At 42.4% G+C, this 12,648-nt stretch overlaps 1 protein-coding gene across 1 annotated transcript; it reads right to left on the bottom strand.

Annotated features, from left to right (window-relative positions):
* Window positions 1–423: 423 nt before the first annotated feature.
* pdcd10a (programmed cell death 10a) lies at window positions 424–12,478 on the bottom strand. The gene is made up of 8 exons (XM_067246776.1): window positions 12,355–12,478; window positions 6,174–6,385; window positions 4,868–4,921; window positions 3,516–3,633; window positions 2,282–2,408; window positions 1,697–1,775; window positions 1,429–1,511; window positions 424–1,102 (listed from the first exon to the last, which is right to left on the bottom strand). Exons 2-8 carry the CDS (start codon window positions 6,261–6,263, stop codon window positions 1,021–1,023), a joined length of 633 nt encoding a protein of 210 aa, XP_067102877.1. The 5' UTR covers window positions 6,264–6,385; window positions 12,355–12,478; the 3' UTR covers window positions 424–1,020.
* Between the last annotated feature and the right edge of the window lie 170 nt (window positions 12,479–12,648).

The raw sequence follows: 12,648 nt of genomic DNA, 5'->3' as shown, positions 1-12,648 counted from the left end.
AGGCAAGCAACAGTCTCAACAGTTCACTGACTTACAGGCTGAATACCAAGAACACAACAGACCAATTTAAAATATTTTCCACACAAAAAAAACTATTTATTGGAACATTTTGTTTGCAACCGGAAAATATAATTTTTATTAAATACATGACTCGTGGATTATCATGTCTCGATGCTCAGGAATGCGAGAGAAAGCAGTTATTTACACATGGTTGTTTTAAGGCCGGATTAAGGCTCAGTCTTCCACACACACACACACACACACACACACACACACACACACACACACACACACACACACACACACACACACACACACACACACACACACACACACACACACACACACACACACACACACACACACACACACACACACACACACACACACACACACACACACACACACACACACACACACACACACACACACAGAGACAGAGACAGAGACAGAGACAGAGAGGTGGAGAAAGAGAGAGAGAGGTGGACAAAGAGGGATAGAGAAAGAGAGAGATGGGGGGATAGGAAGTGGGAGCAGGGCTAGTGGACTCCTAGGCAGACCTGTATGGTCTGGATGGGAAATATGACTAAAAAGACTAAATGTAAATGTAAATAGCCGAACTAGTTAGAATTGGGGGGTTACCACCATATTGCTTCAGCTAAACCAAACGTGTCAAAGATGTGAGGGTATCTTGGTTACAGATAAGAGTGCATGAAAGAAAGGTAGAAGGGAGTGAGAAGGATTAAAATAACCCCCAAAAAAATCTCAAGCTTCTCTGTGGCGGTTTCAAGAAAACATAAAAAATTATATTAAAAAAAAAAGGAAATATGGACAAACCTGGCAAAAACTATGCAACCACGTGCCTCAAACAGCCTAAACCCACCTCCACCCCTCAATAATGCAAGAAATACAGTATAAATTATACAGTTCAAAAAAGGAAGTCTTTATATTGTACATACATGGTTTTCTATTCTCTGTCAAAAGCTGTGGTGTGTATGTGTGTGTGTAACTAGCGTGCTCCTATGCCACAGTCTTGAAGGTCTGCAGTATTAAGTTGGTTTGGTGGATGAGCCGGTTGGCGCTGACAAACACGTTTATCGCCCTGGAGACAAGCATGACAGAAAGGGACACGTGTAAATAGACGGGGTCAATCATACAAGAAACCATGCCAACTCGTACCAACTATCTAGCACACTTTGATGAAGCATGAATGGAGAAAAATCTGACTTCATAGGAGACTCCTACATTTCCACACAGAACCCTGAATAACAATTATTTGGAGCAAAATGGAGGCTGTGTTTCTGATGTGGCGGTTCTCTAATCCGCTGACAGCTGTGCACACAGACATGACAGATTAATAACATGTTCTGTTTGACAGTCATCACGCGTCTTGGTATAGTAACATTAGCTTATGTGACTCTCTCTTACTTTCCATCTTTGAAGTATGTTTTGAGCGTGTCGCTGAAGCTCTTTGAGTATTTCACAAACTCTTTCTTTTGGTGTTCCAGTGCCTGGCAAAAAAGAGAGAAATATTTTAATGAAAGCTGCGAGAAAAAGAGAGAGAAGGGGGAGGGGGGATTTAGATATATAACAAGGTAATTGAAAGGAGAGAATCCATTAAAAACCCTGCTGATGGTAAAAAGATATTTTAATTGAACACACAATTGTGTGTGTTTTTGTGTGTGTGCAGGCTCACCCTTCGGTTCTGATACTGGTATTTCCTGAAAACGATGTTCACAGTGTCCAGCAGCTCCTTTATGGCACTGGCAATATCTCTGCAGGCCATCAGAACACAGTCAACATGTCGTCCTCCTCTTCCTTGCCGCCCTACTCCCTGGTCTATTTATACATTCATATATATTCTCTTCTCCCAGAAACTTAAAAAAACAAACTTTCATATTTTCAACTTTTCTCCCAAATTGATTTTATTTCCAAGTCCACCGCTGGCTAAGCTACTTAGGTAGTGACTCAACAAGCAAAAATTGAATTTGATAAAACTGCCAGTGTGCACAAAAAAACAACAACTTCGGAGATTACTTTTTTGTGTGTGTGTGTGTGTGTGTGTTTCTTTCTCTTTATATGTGTTTGTTCATGTGTTTGTGTTTATTCAGCTTAGCAAGCCTTAAATAATCACTGTATTATTCATCCTTTTACCATTCTCTTCACTTAAACATGAAACAATTATATATATATATTTTATTTTTTTATTCTACACAGGCATGTGAGTGCATATGTGTTATAAATACACCCCCCCCCCACACACACACACACACACACTCACTTGATAGTCTGCAGGAAGCGCACCCTGTCTGTGATCTGGTCAGGGATCTTGCTGAGGATGTGCTTCAGGGCCCTGGCCTTCTCATTCAACTCCTGGAATTCCACCTCCGGCCTGTCAATCATATACTCTGTAGCCACAGCCACACCCACACAGGAAGAGAACAGCACATGGTTACCACAGAGACAGACAGAGGAATGTGTGTGCGTGTGTGTGTAAAAGAGTGGAGGCCTTTTTAAAATGTACTAAAGACCGAACAGACTAAAGAGGAGAGGAAAGGTTACAGCAAACGAGCCCTAGGGGGGAGTAGAGAAGGATGGGAAGGATGAGAAGGTGTGTCTGTGAGAGAGAGAGAGAGAGAGAGAGAGAGAGAGAGAGAGAGAGAGAGAGAGAGAGAGAGAGAGAGAGAGAGAGTGAGAGATCTAGCCACACCCATCAAATATGTATCTGCAGGTTCATACCTCAACCATTCCTTAACGCCATACACTGCAACATAGCGCAAGTACCTGATGGCAAACACACCCCTGACTCTCATCCCCATAGACTGACAAGTCAGTGAGTCTATAAATTAACACTGGATTAACCCTTGTGCTGCCTTCGGGTCACATGACCCAAAGGTTCATAACGAACCATCGTTGTGTTTACCCAATTTTACCCAATACAAAAACAAATAAAAATAATTTTCTTTTAACCTTCGCAATGTGGAGGGTCTGAGACAGCCCGACGGTTAAAAGAAAATGCTTCACTTTGTTTTTGTATGCAGTAAAGTTGTCCCAATACGACGGTGGGTAACAATGACTGATGGGTCAGAATGATCCGAAGAGAACACAAAGGTTAAGGCACGATTGTCACAGTGCCACAAATCATGCCGAAGGTAGGCTAAATTTAGCATTCACAGAGAAACCAAGTTTTTGAGTGTGTGTGTTTTTTTGAGTGTGAGTATAACTACAGCCGGGGCTCTGTGTGTGTGCACATGAGTTCATTACAACCATTAATCAGACTATGCAGGAGAGGAAATACAATTATAAAGAGCAGGAGCGTCTCACAAAAGAGGTGCCCCTAGGTGGAGAAACAGCTCCACCCAGTGGTGGTGAAGAATACTGTGGGACGCCAAGGAAGAAGGGGCCAGCAGCACAAAGGGCAAAGACAGTAAACAATGGTTGATGAAAGACTTTACATCATAAATCTGTGTCCCTCACAAACCCACCCACCCATCCATCCATCCACACACACACACCTTCTACGTCGTCTGCTGCCATGCGCAGGAGTGACTCTGTAAAGTTGACCTCCACGTTCTTCTTCTCTAGTATCTTCATGATGATGTCCTGGGTCAGTCCTGGGTTCTCCTTCTCTGCCTGGCGAACACACACACATAACTATAACAATTAAAGAACAGATCCACCTTCACTGTGACTGAATGGCCATGGTGTCTGTAGTCAGAGGTCCAAACTAACTATAGAAAGGCTCAAATTTGTTGGTAACCCTGCACAAAAAACAAAGAATGAACAATTTCCTATGACATAACTTGAAACTGACAAATGTAATTAGCATCCAGCATTGTTTATTCCATATTTAATAGAAATGTGCTTATCAGCATATTGTAAACAACAATGAAAAAAGCATAAATGTGGGATGATGGTACCCTAAACCTAGTTAGTTTAGTTACACAACCTTTAGAAGCAATCACTGCAATCAAATGATTTCTGTAGCTCTCAATGGTAGCACTTGGTAACAGGTAGTTTGGCCCACTCTTCCTGAGCAAATTGCTCAAGCTGTCTCAAATTTGATGGATCCTCCAGACTGCAAGTTTCAGCTCTTTCCGAAGATGTTCTATAGGATTCAGATCAGGAATCATAGAAGAATCCATGTCAGAACAGTCCAATGTTTTGTTCCAATAAATTTTTTTGTGCTTTAAGATGTGTTTTTGGTCATAATCCTGTTGGGAGGACCCAGGACCTGCGACAGAGCTTTTTGACACTGGGCAGTACATTTAGCTCCAGAATGCCTTGAGATTTAATTGTGATCTGCACAGATTCAAGGCACCCTGTGCCAGTAGCAGCAACGCATTACCATCTGCAAACATAGAGCTAATGTGACTTGCCAAAAAGCTCCAGTTTTGACTCATCTGTCACAGGACATTCTCTCAGAAGGATTGTGGTTTGTCAATATGCATTTTAGAAAATTCATGTCTGGCTTTTTTATGTTTGTCTTTCAGAAGTGGAGTCCTCCTGGGTCTTATTCCATGAGGCCACTTTTGCCCCAAAAAGCAACGGATGGTGCGATTAGAAACTGACGTACCTGCACCTTGGATGAATCCAATTATTTATAATATTTTTTTAAGGGGTACCAACAAATGTGTCATTTGTTGAATATATTTATAGAATGAACAATAAGTCATCTCTTTTTGCAACTTTTTTGCTTTATTCTATGACATTCCAAAGGCATGCAAGTATACATGATGCAATAGCTTTTAATGTTGTCACTTTTCAGGAAGAATGAGGCATTATATCAATGAGCTGCAAGGGTACCAGCACATATGAGCACGTCTGTAACAGTATTGTTGTCCACACGGCAGGATGGGGATCTTACCTTTATGAACGCTGCCCTCAGAGTCTGAGCTGCCGACAGGTTTACTCTCTCCAACTGTCAATGCACACATGCACACACACGACAGTTAAAATGTACTTCAACTGCATGAGTAAACTCACTTACGCGCTGCATTAAAAATATTTTACTGCAAACACAAGCAACTTCCCAAACACAAACAGGGCTTGGAGACAAAGAGAGACGTGTGTGATGTTGACATGAATGCGTCAACATGTAGTGAAGCAACTGCAATCCTAGTCTACAAACGGACTGCGCAGGCCCCGGGACGGCCTCATTAGTGGGATGAGAATCTCACTTTTCTACTCTTCAGAGGCCAGGCCTCTGAAGAGTAGCCTCTCACTTTAATCTGCACACTTATCTACACTCTTCATAAACTCTCACTGTACTGCAGTACGAGCGTGTGTTGTGTATGTGTGTGTCTGTGTGTACAAGGTAGCTGAGTATCAAAATCTGCAAAAATCTAAAGTATAGTAGGCTTTTGGAGAGGTTTGTGACTTATCTGTGTGTGTGTGTGTGTGTACGAGTGTGTGTGTCCCGTCTGCGCCAGGCAGATAGGAAACAGCCGTCTGTGTCAGAGCAGTTTGACCCGCACATCAAAGTGGCCACAGAGAAGCTAATTTGCATGTGGGAGCGGATGGCACTGCACACAGTAATGTTCCCAGTCTCCCTCTCTTTCTCTTCATCCTTCTCTCTCATTCTTTTCATGTCACTTATTGTTCTCGCACTCGTCCTTGCCCTCCATCTTCAACCTTATTCATATCCCCCTCTCTCCCTCCCTCCCCACAGTGTGCTTGTGTAGTTAGTTCCATGTAATTATGCTGCCAACCTTGTTTCCTCTTTAGCTGGGTGTAACCCTGGTGACAAAACACTGCTGTGAGCAGGCAAACACACACGCACACATTCACTATCTCTCACACATGCTCACTGACAAACAACACGCATACAAGTTCCTCTTACACACTCATTCATTTAATACACAAACACTCACATATATACACTGTATACTTCCAAATATAGACATATATACTTCTTTATGACACACACACACCACTCCTATCTGCACAACAGCAGGCTGTCTCAGTTCACCAGGGCATGTTACAAGCTGCATAAATCACCATAGCAACACCAAACTGCCACAGTTAGGCATTAAGACAGCACACGCCCCCTCATATCAGGTCATTCCGTGTACCAGTGAACCAGTGAACCAGTCATGTAGGGTGCAGAAAAGTGACGAAGGAAAACACTTTGTTTCAGAGACATGGTTTCACACGTCCCTTCCACTCCTCACCTCATTAAAAACAGGGAACATGACGGCGTAGAGCGTCATGGAAACAATTGAGGTCGTCTCTGCTTCATTCTTCATCTCTTCCATGGTCATCCTTGTCGGACAACAGACGAGTGTGAGTGTGTGTGTGTGTGAGAGCGTGCATGCGTCTGGCGAGATCAACTAAGGCACACCTCAGCACTCCACACTGACAGAGAGAGGGGGTGTAGAAAGACCTGTGGTAAGAGAGGAGGACGAATTAGGAGAGGGCAGAAGGAAGGTTGGATGGATGGAGGACAAAAACAGGCAAGGTGACAGTATGTTGACACACTCGCAGTCACACTTACTCAAACAATGACTAGGCCTAGGCTACATCATTGTCCTCTTTGAAATGGCTGAAAGGGGGAAATACTTTGTCTAACAACAATATGTAATACAGTTTTTGTTCCTGGGTAGTTAGTGTTATTAGCTAACTGCTTATGCCTCAAAAGTATAGAAAATGCCTATTATTCCCCACCAGCTTTGCTTTTGTGACCAGTACAGTGATGTTTTGAAATGTACCTATTTCCAATGAGAAAACAGGTGAATTTGTGTCTTTTCGCTCACACAGTTGGAAAAAAACAACATATGAATCCAAATGAACATGTATTACACTAAAATAATGCAAAAATTACTACAAAAGGAGTCGTTCTTTGACATTTTCGATTACCGTATTTTACGTAAAATAGGCCGCATTTTCTATAAGCCGTATGCCACCAGAATGGGAACTTTACGTTTGTAAATTCAGTTAAGGACGCACTGGAATATAGGCCGACTGTTTATTTACCCAAGAACTCTTACACATTGGACAGCTTGGATAGCCATCTAACTAGACAACATTCACAATCAGGGTGAACACAAATTATGTAAACTACAGTCCATAGCCAGAGAATGTCTAATATAGAGAGAACTGCCACTCTCAGGAAACTTCCAGGTTCTGAACTGGTTGCAGTTCCACTCTAGTTCCATATGAGGGCGCTAACGGTAGAGTGCAGAATGAATGGAGGTCTATGGAGCTATACCCCTCAAAATCCACTTTTCTCAGGATATAATTTTTTTCTAGTAATTTGAATTTTGAATTCGAAAGGGGAGGCAAAACAAATACACTGCTGGGTGTTAGATTTTTTTGAAGTCGCCTTTCTGTTCTAAAAAGCCTTTTCAAATGGCATTGACGTCATACACATCGTACGACCAGAGATATTGTTTTACGGCAAGCTCTGGTCACTTCCTTTTTTCTCTCGAGCTATCGACAACACGGCTGACAGGTTAGTTTCTCCTTGTCAATACACATGCTAGAAAGAGTTTTGGGTTGCTAATGTTGTTGCTAATGTTGCTAACACTCTGACATTCTGATTCTGCTTCGGATGCCATCAAGCAGGATCTCTGGTCGTAGTCAGTCCTTCACTAACCAATCAGCATTCATTAGCAGAATGCTAGCGTGTTTTGGGCAACAACGACTCACCCTGTAAGGACATAAGTGCTTGTTCATTCAATTTTCGACCTATAATCCATGTTGAACATATAAAAACTACAATAGAATCTGAGATTTCTCAACGACAATCAGATGAAAGAGACAAATTTTGCCGTTTAGCTCCATAGACTCCCATTCATTCTGAACTCGACCGCAATCACTCCCAGTGGAACTCTGGTGGAACTGCAACAAAATTCGGTACAATGGGGCTTAATAGGGAGTGGCCAGGCTATCCTGAAACAGGCTCTGCCATAGCATTACACATCAAAACAAAACGAACACAACAATAGAACTCCGAACAATGCTTATCTAACTAAGCTAATGCCAGAGCCTGTGTCTTATTGTCCACACGACCATATAAAATTATATCTAAAACGAACCTACAAAGAGTTTAGTTACACTACTGAAGTTGAATTAGTTGAATTATGTCGTTAGCGATGCTAGCTAACGTTAGTTAACATTTCACTGGGTCTTGCAGCTGTTTGATTTACTGAAATTATGATGAAATGTTATGTTCTACTAGCCATTTGCCTACTTTAGCAAGTCACTGTATTTCCAAGCCCTGATAGTGTAACTGAGACAACACAGTAAATAATTCCTCTTTCAGGTAATAAGCCCCCGTTCAAGTGTTGAGCATTAAATTAGCTGCACGGTCTGTAGAGATCTTGGGAAGAAGCCACCTTTTTATTCTAAAACCGGGCAATAAGCCGTACAACCACAAGAAAACTGTAAAATCATGGTACAGACCGCGGCTTTATTTCGCAAGAAATACGGTATACTGGAAATCACTTTCAATGATCAGCTCCCAAATGTAGTCTCCCATTATGTTCTCATTACACAGGCACCAATCAATCAGAATCAGAATCGGAATTCGGTTTATTCGCCATGTATGTTATACAAACACGGAATTTACTGTGGCAGGGAGGTGCAAAACACAAACATATACGAATCTTAAATTAAGTAAAAGTACAAAAGTTTAACTATTTCTAAGAACTAAACAATCTAAGAATCAACCATTCAAAGGTACATTCAAAGTCCAGTAAATCCTGGTGGAAGTCCTCATCTTGCTCCTGCATGTTCACTCATGTTCTCCTAGGATTGATCAATATGAGCATTAAGGATATGAACTTTGAGGGACATCCTACAGCCCATTGTGACATAGTTCTCCACCAGTCTCAACCAGCTCCACAAAGTTTTTGTGATTTCCCAGGAAGCCTGAACTACTGCAACACAAGTTGTTCCAAGCCGCTTTCTCGTTCCTGTACCCCCTTTCCACCAAAGTGAACCGGGAGCTAGTTCAGAGTTGGTGCTAGAGCCGGTTCGGAGCTGGTTCAATTTGCGAGCCTTCTAAGAACCGGTTTGCTTTTCCACGGGCTAGAGAGCCACGTCATTACGTCACTGTATACGTCTCATCTTTCCCAGCAACGCTAGCGCGGCAGCGCCAAACACAAAGCAGAGCCCGTCTAAAGGCTGTTTATCAATCCGAAGAAGGCTAACAACACGAGGTTGAGATGCTTGTTTTTTTGGCTATTGCGCAATAACCCTGGACTTGCAGCAGAATGACAACACTGGCATTGGCCGCGTTTCCCAAAGCGCTCCTAAGAAGCTCTTAGCGCTTAAGAGCTTCATAACAAATCTGGGAAACGCGGCCATTATCAGCCCAACATTTTATTAAATTTTGCTGTATCGTGCTTGTGTATTACATTTGTGTTAAATTTAGGTTCATACTTAATAAAGTTTAAAACAAAAAATTTGTGTTTGTCATTTCACTCATTTGATAGGATTATGATAAAATGCAGCAACTAGTGTCTGCACTGCGATGCCAGCTAGGTTATCGAAAAGTCAGAGCAAATTTACAAATGAGCCGTTTAATCAATAAAATAAGCACATTTTCAGCAACTACACTGCCCACTTCTCATCACATTTAAATTCAGATGCTTATTTACACGTACCATTTAGCTGAAATATGAATTGTAAAGACGTACAGCAATGGCGGTCAAAGGATTCTGTTTGTCTTGTTGGTCACGGTAACCCCGCCCCTGACGCAAGCGGTTCTTAAGGCCGCAATATGCTTCTGCGTCTCCGTTTACGGATGGGCGGGCGCACGGATATGCACGGATACGGACGGATAGACTGCGTTTATGTTTCTCCGTAGGCTGTGGGTGCTGAAAACAATTCACCGCCAGAAGAGTAGGTGGCGCAACGGTTTTTTGTAAATCGTCGTGGAGTGTTTATTTACCTAGGTTATCGAGAAGTCGGAGCAAATTTACAAATTAGCCGTTTCATCAATAAAATATGCACATTTTCAGCAACTACACTGCCCATTTCTCGTCACATTTTAATTCAGATGCTGATTTACATGTACTGTTTAGCTGAAATATGAATTGTGAAAACTTACAGCAATGGCGGTCAAAGGATTCTGTTCGTCCTGTTTATCCCGGCAACCCCGACCCCGCCTCTGACGCAAGCGATTCTTAATACTGACCAATCACAGCCAAGGGGGTCTCCGTAGCTCTCCGTCGCTAACGACGGATAGTTAGAAAATTCAGGAGGTGCACGTCGAGCTCTCCGGGGCTCTCCGAGGGCTGACAGAGAGCTCGTTCCTCGGAGAAGAGGGCGTTCCCATGTGTCCGTTTTTCGAAAAACGCAGAAGCATATATAAGCCTTTACTTTGTTCCTACTTTAGCCCAGCTCTGTTGGGGTGCTAGTTAAGAACCACTTTCCCTGGTTCGGAGCCAGTTCTTAGACTGTCGAAAGAGAAATAACTGGTTCATTAAGCACTGGCTCCGAACCAGCACCCAAAATGCGTCGGTGGAAAACCGACGCAGAACTCGGTCTGCTGTGGCCAGTCCCGCCTGTGTTAATGGGCCTTGGTGTCTACGTTCTAAAAGTTACTCTAGGTTTACTCAGCTCTGAATCTGGAATGTTCTGGAAAATAGTTTTTAAATATCACTGGCTTAATAGAGAGTGGACAGGCTCTCCGTAGACGGGCTCTGATTATAGTCTGCGGAGAGGAAGAAGATTACCACAATGATTGAGTATTTCCGGTAAAAAAGTTGTGTGAAAGGTCTATTAAGTGGGGGCGGATTAAACAGTTAATGGCCGGGTTTCCGAGATTCGTTAAGAAGCTCTTAACGCTAAGAGCTTCTTAGGAACGTTCTAAACCCGGCCAATAGCATTTCGAGTTTGGGTTCTGGCATTTTGATTTGAATCATCCACATCAATGATTAAACTTTTATTAGCGGAGGTAATTATGTTTTTTGAACAGTCAACATCATAGACGTATAACAGTTACTGTAGTGGAAACTTTATTTTGTAATGTTTGGTGAGTTTCGGCACTTTTCAGTTAAAATTCGCCACGTTACAGAGCTAGACAAGACTTTGCGTGCCCGCACATTCTCACGTCAAGTTAATTTTTAATCATCACACCGCGTGCGTGAAAACCAGCGTACGCAAGCTTTTCGTGCGTACGCAACGTTTGAGGCCCTTGGTAACTAGTACAAACTGCTGGTAAGCTCAATGTGGGTGTCACAGCATTCAAATGACATCATCCAACAAATGCCTTAAAGTGCTTTCGGTGGATGCAGATATAGGTTGGATCCCAATTGAAAGCTTGTTAAGGGGCTCGGTCTAGTTAACAGCAATTAGATATAAACTGTGTGTGTGTGTGTGTGCGCGCGCGCGCGCGCACGAGAGAGAGAGAGAGAGAGAGAGAGAGAGAGAGAGAGAGAGAGAGAGAGAGAGAGAGAGAGAGAGAGAGAGAGAGAGAGAGAGAGACGCCTATTATGGCTGATTTCTACTTCCTCAACCCTAGAGATTCCAGAGTCAATGCTACCGGACGAAATGTTTTCAAAAAATTAACTGCAACACAGAAGCGATCTCCACCTTTGATCCTGACCCACTTTTCTTACAGCATGCTGTGACACACACACTAATAATTTTGTATGGTTTACACCTATTTATACTTTAAAATACATTTCTAAAAGCCAAATGTATGGACAAAGATGGCATATAGTCATATCTAAGCAGCTTAAACTAAACAAATGTCATGAGGAAATCAGATCCACAGAAACAACTGACTATAGTGGCTACATGACCTGTCTGACAGTCCGTGGAAAATCTGCCAACGTGCTATTTGACAAAAGTTATCGATCATTAATTGATTGAAGGCTATCTAGAGCCTGTCCACTAACCCTTATTATGTGTATTTAATCAGAACAATTCACACTTGAAGTAACTTGAGCAAAGACATTAAACGGTACAGTACAAGGATCTATAAATCTCTTGATGCATATAACTAGGCAACAAGCAAGGAGACCTAACGGACCACTAAAATCATTGGGCTCGTGAGGCTGTAGAAATCATTTTGGCGTGTAGAAACATTCTAGAAGGCCGGTTAGGTAACGATCTAGATACCTAGTTCCCTGCTGACTAATTAGTCCACCAAATAGTGCTAGCTCTACAGATAACTACAAGGTAGCAGTCACAGCTAGCTTCCCGAACGTTGGTTAGTTCTGCGGCTGGGCTCTTTCTACCTGGCTGCCTGCTAACTTCCATAGGTAGGCTACAAGGACGCAAATCAGGCTAGTTAGCTCTAGCTATTTATTTTTTTTACAACTAATCGTAGGCTACACTTTTTTTTTTTAATCAAAATGGCCAGCTAACTACACATTAGCTAGCATGCTAGTCACATACCTGCTTCAGCGGGGGTATGTGCTAATATATTCAAGTTAATGTATCCAGAAAACGGTGTATGGACGCTATTTGCTTTCGAGTTAGCTTATGTTTTCTTTTTCTCATTCAAAGCCGGAAGTTTCTGAATCATAAAACTGGTTAGCCAAAGAGAGCGAGAGGCGAGAGCTTCGGGACAAACACCAATCAGCAACTACCTACCAGAAAGATTGTTGTAGTTTTTCTAATAGGAACTGCTGGTTGTTGTAGGTCAGGCCATGTAGCTGTAGAACTACAAATCCGAATTAGTTTCATTGG

The sequence above is a fragment of the Osmerus mordax genome, chromosome 11 (genome assembly GCF_038355195.1).
Source record: "Osmerus mordax isolate fOsmMor3 chromosome 11, fOsmMor3.pri, whole genome shotgun sequence".
NCBI classification, from domain to species: Eukaryota; Metazoa; Chordata; class Actinopteri; order Osmeriformes; family Osmeridae; genus Osmerus; species Osmerus mordax.
This window is presented reverse-complemented; position numbering and strand designations above follow the sequence as displayed.

Coding starts and splice junctions, on each gene's coding strand:
- pdcd10a (XM_067246776.1), bottom strand. CDS start 6,263: ATGACCATGGAAGAGATGAAGAATGAAGCAGAGACGACCTCAATTGTT. Junction 3,634..4,867: donor TGAGGGCAGCGTTCATAAAG/GTAAGATCCCCA, acceptor TGTGTTCGCCAG/GCAGAGAAGGAGAACCCAGG. Junction 1,776..2,281: donor CGCTTCCTGCAGACTATCAA/GTGAGTGTGTGT, acceptor GATGGCCTGCAG/AGATATTGCCAGTGCCATAA.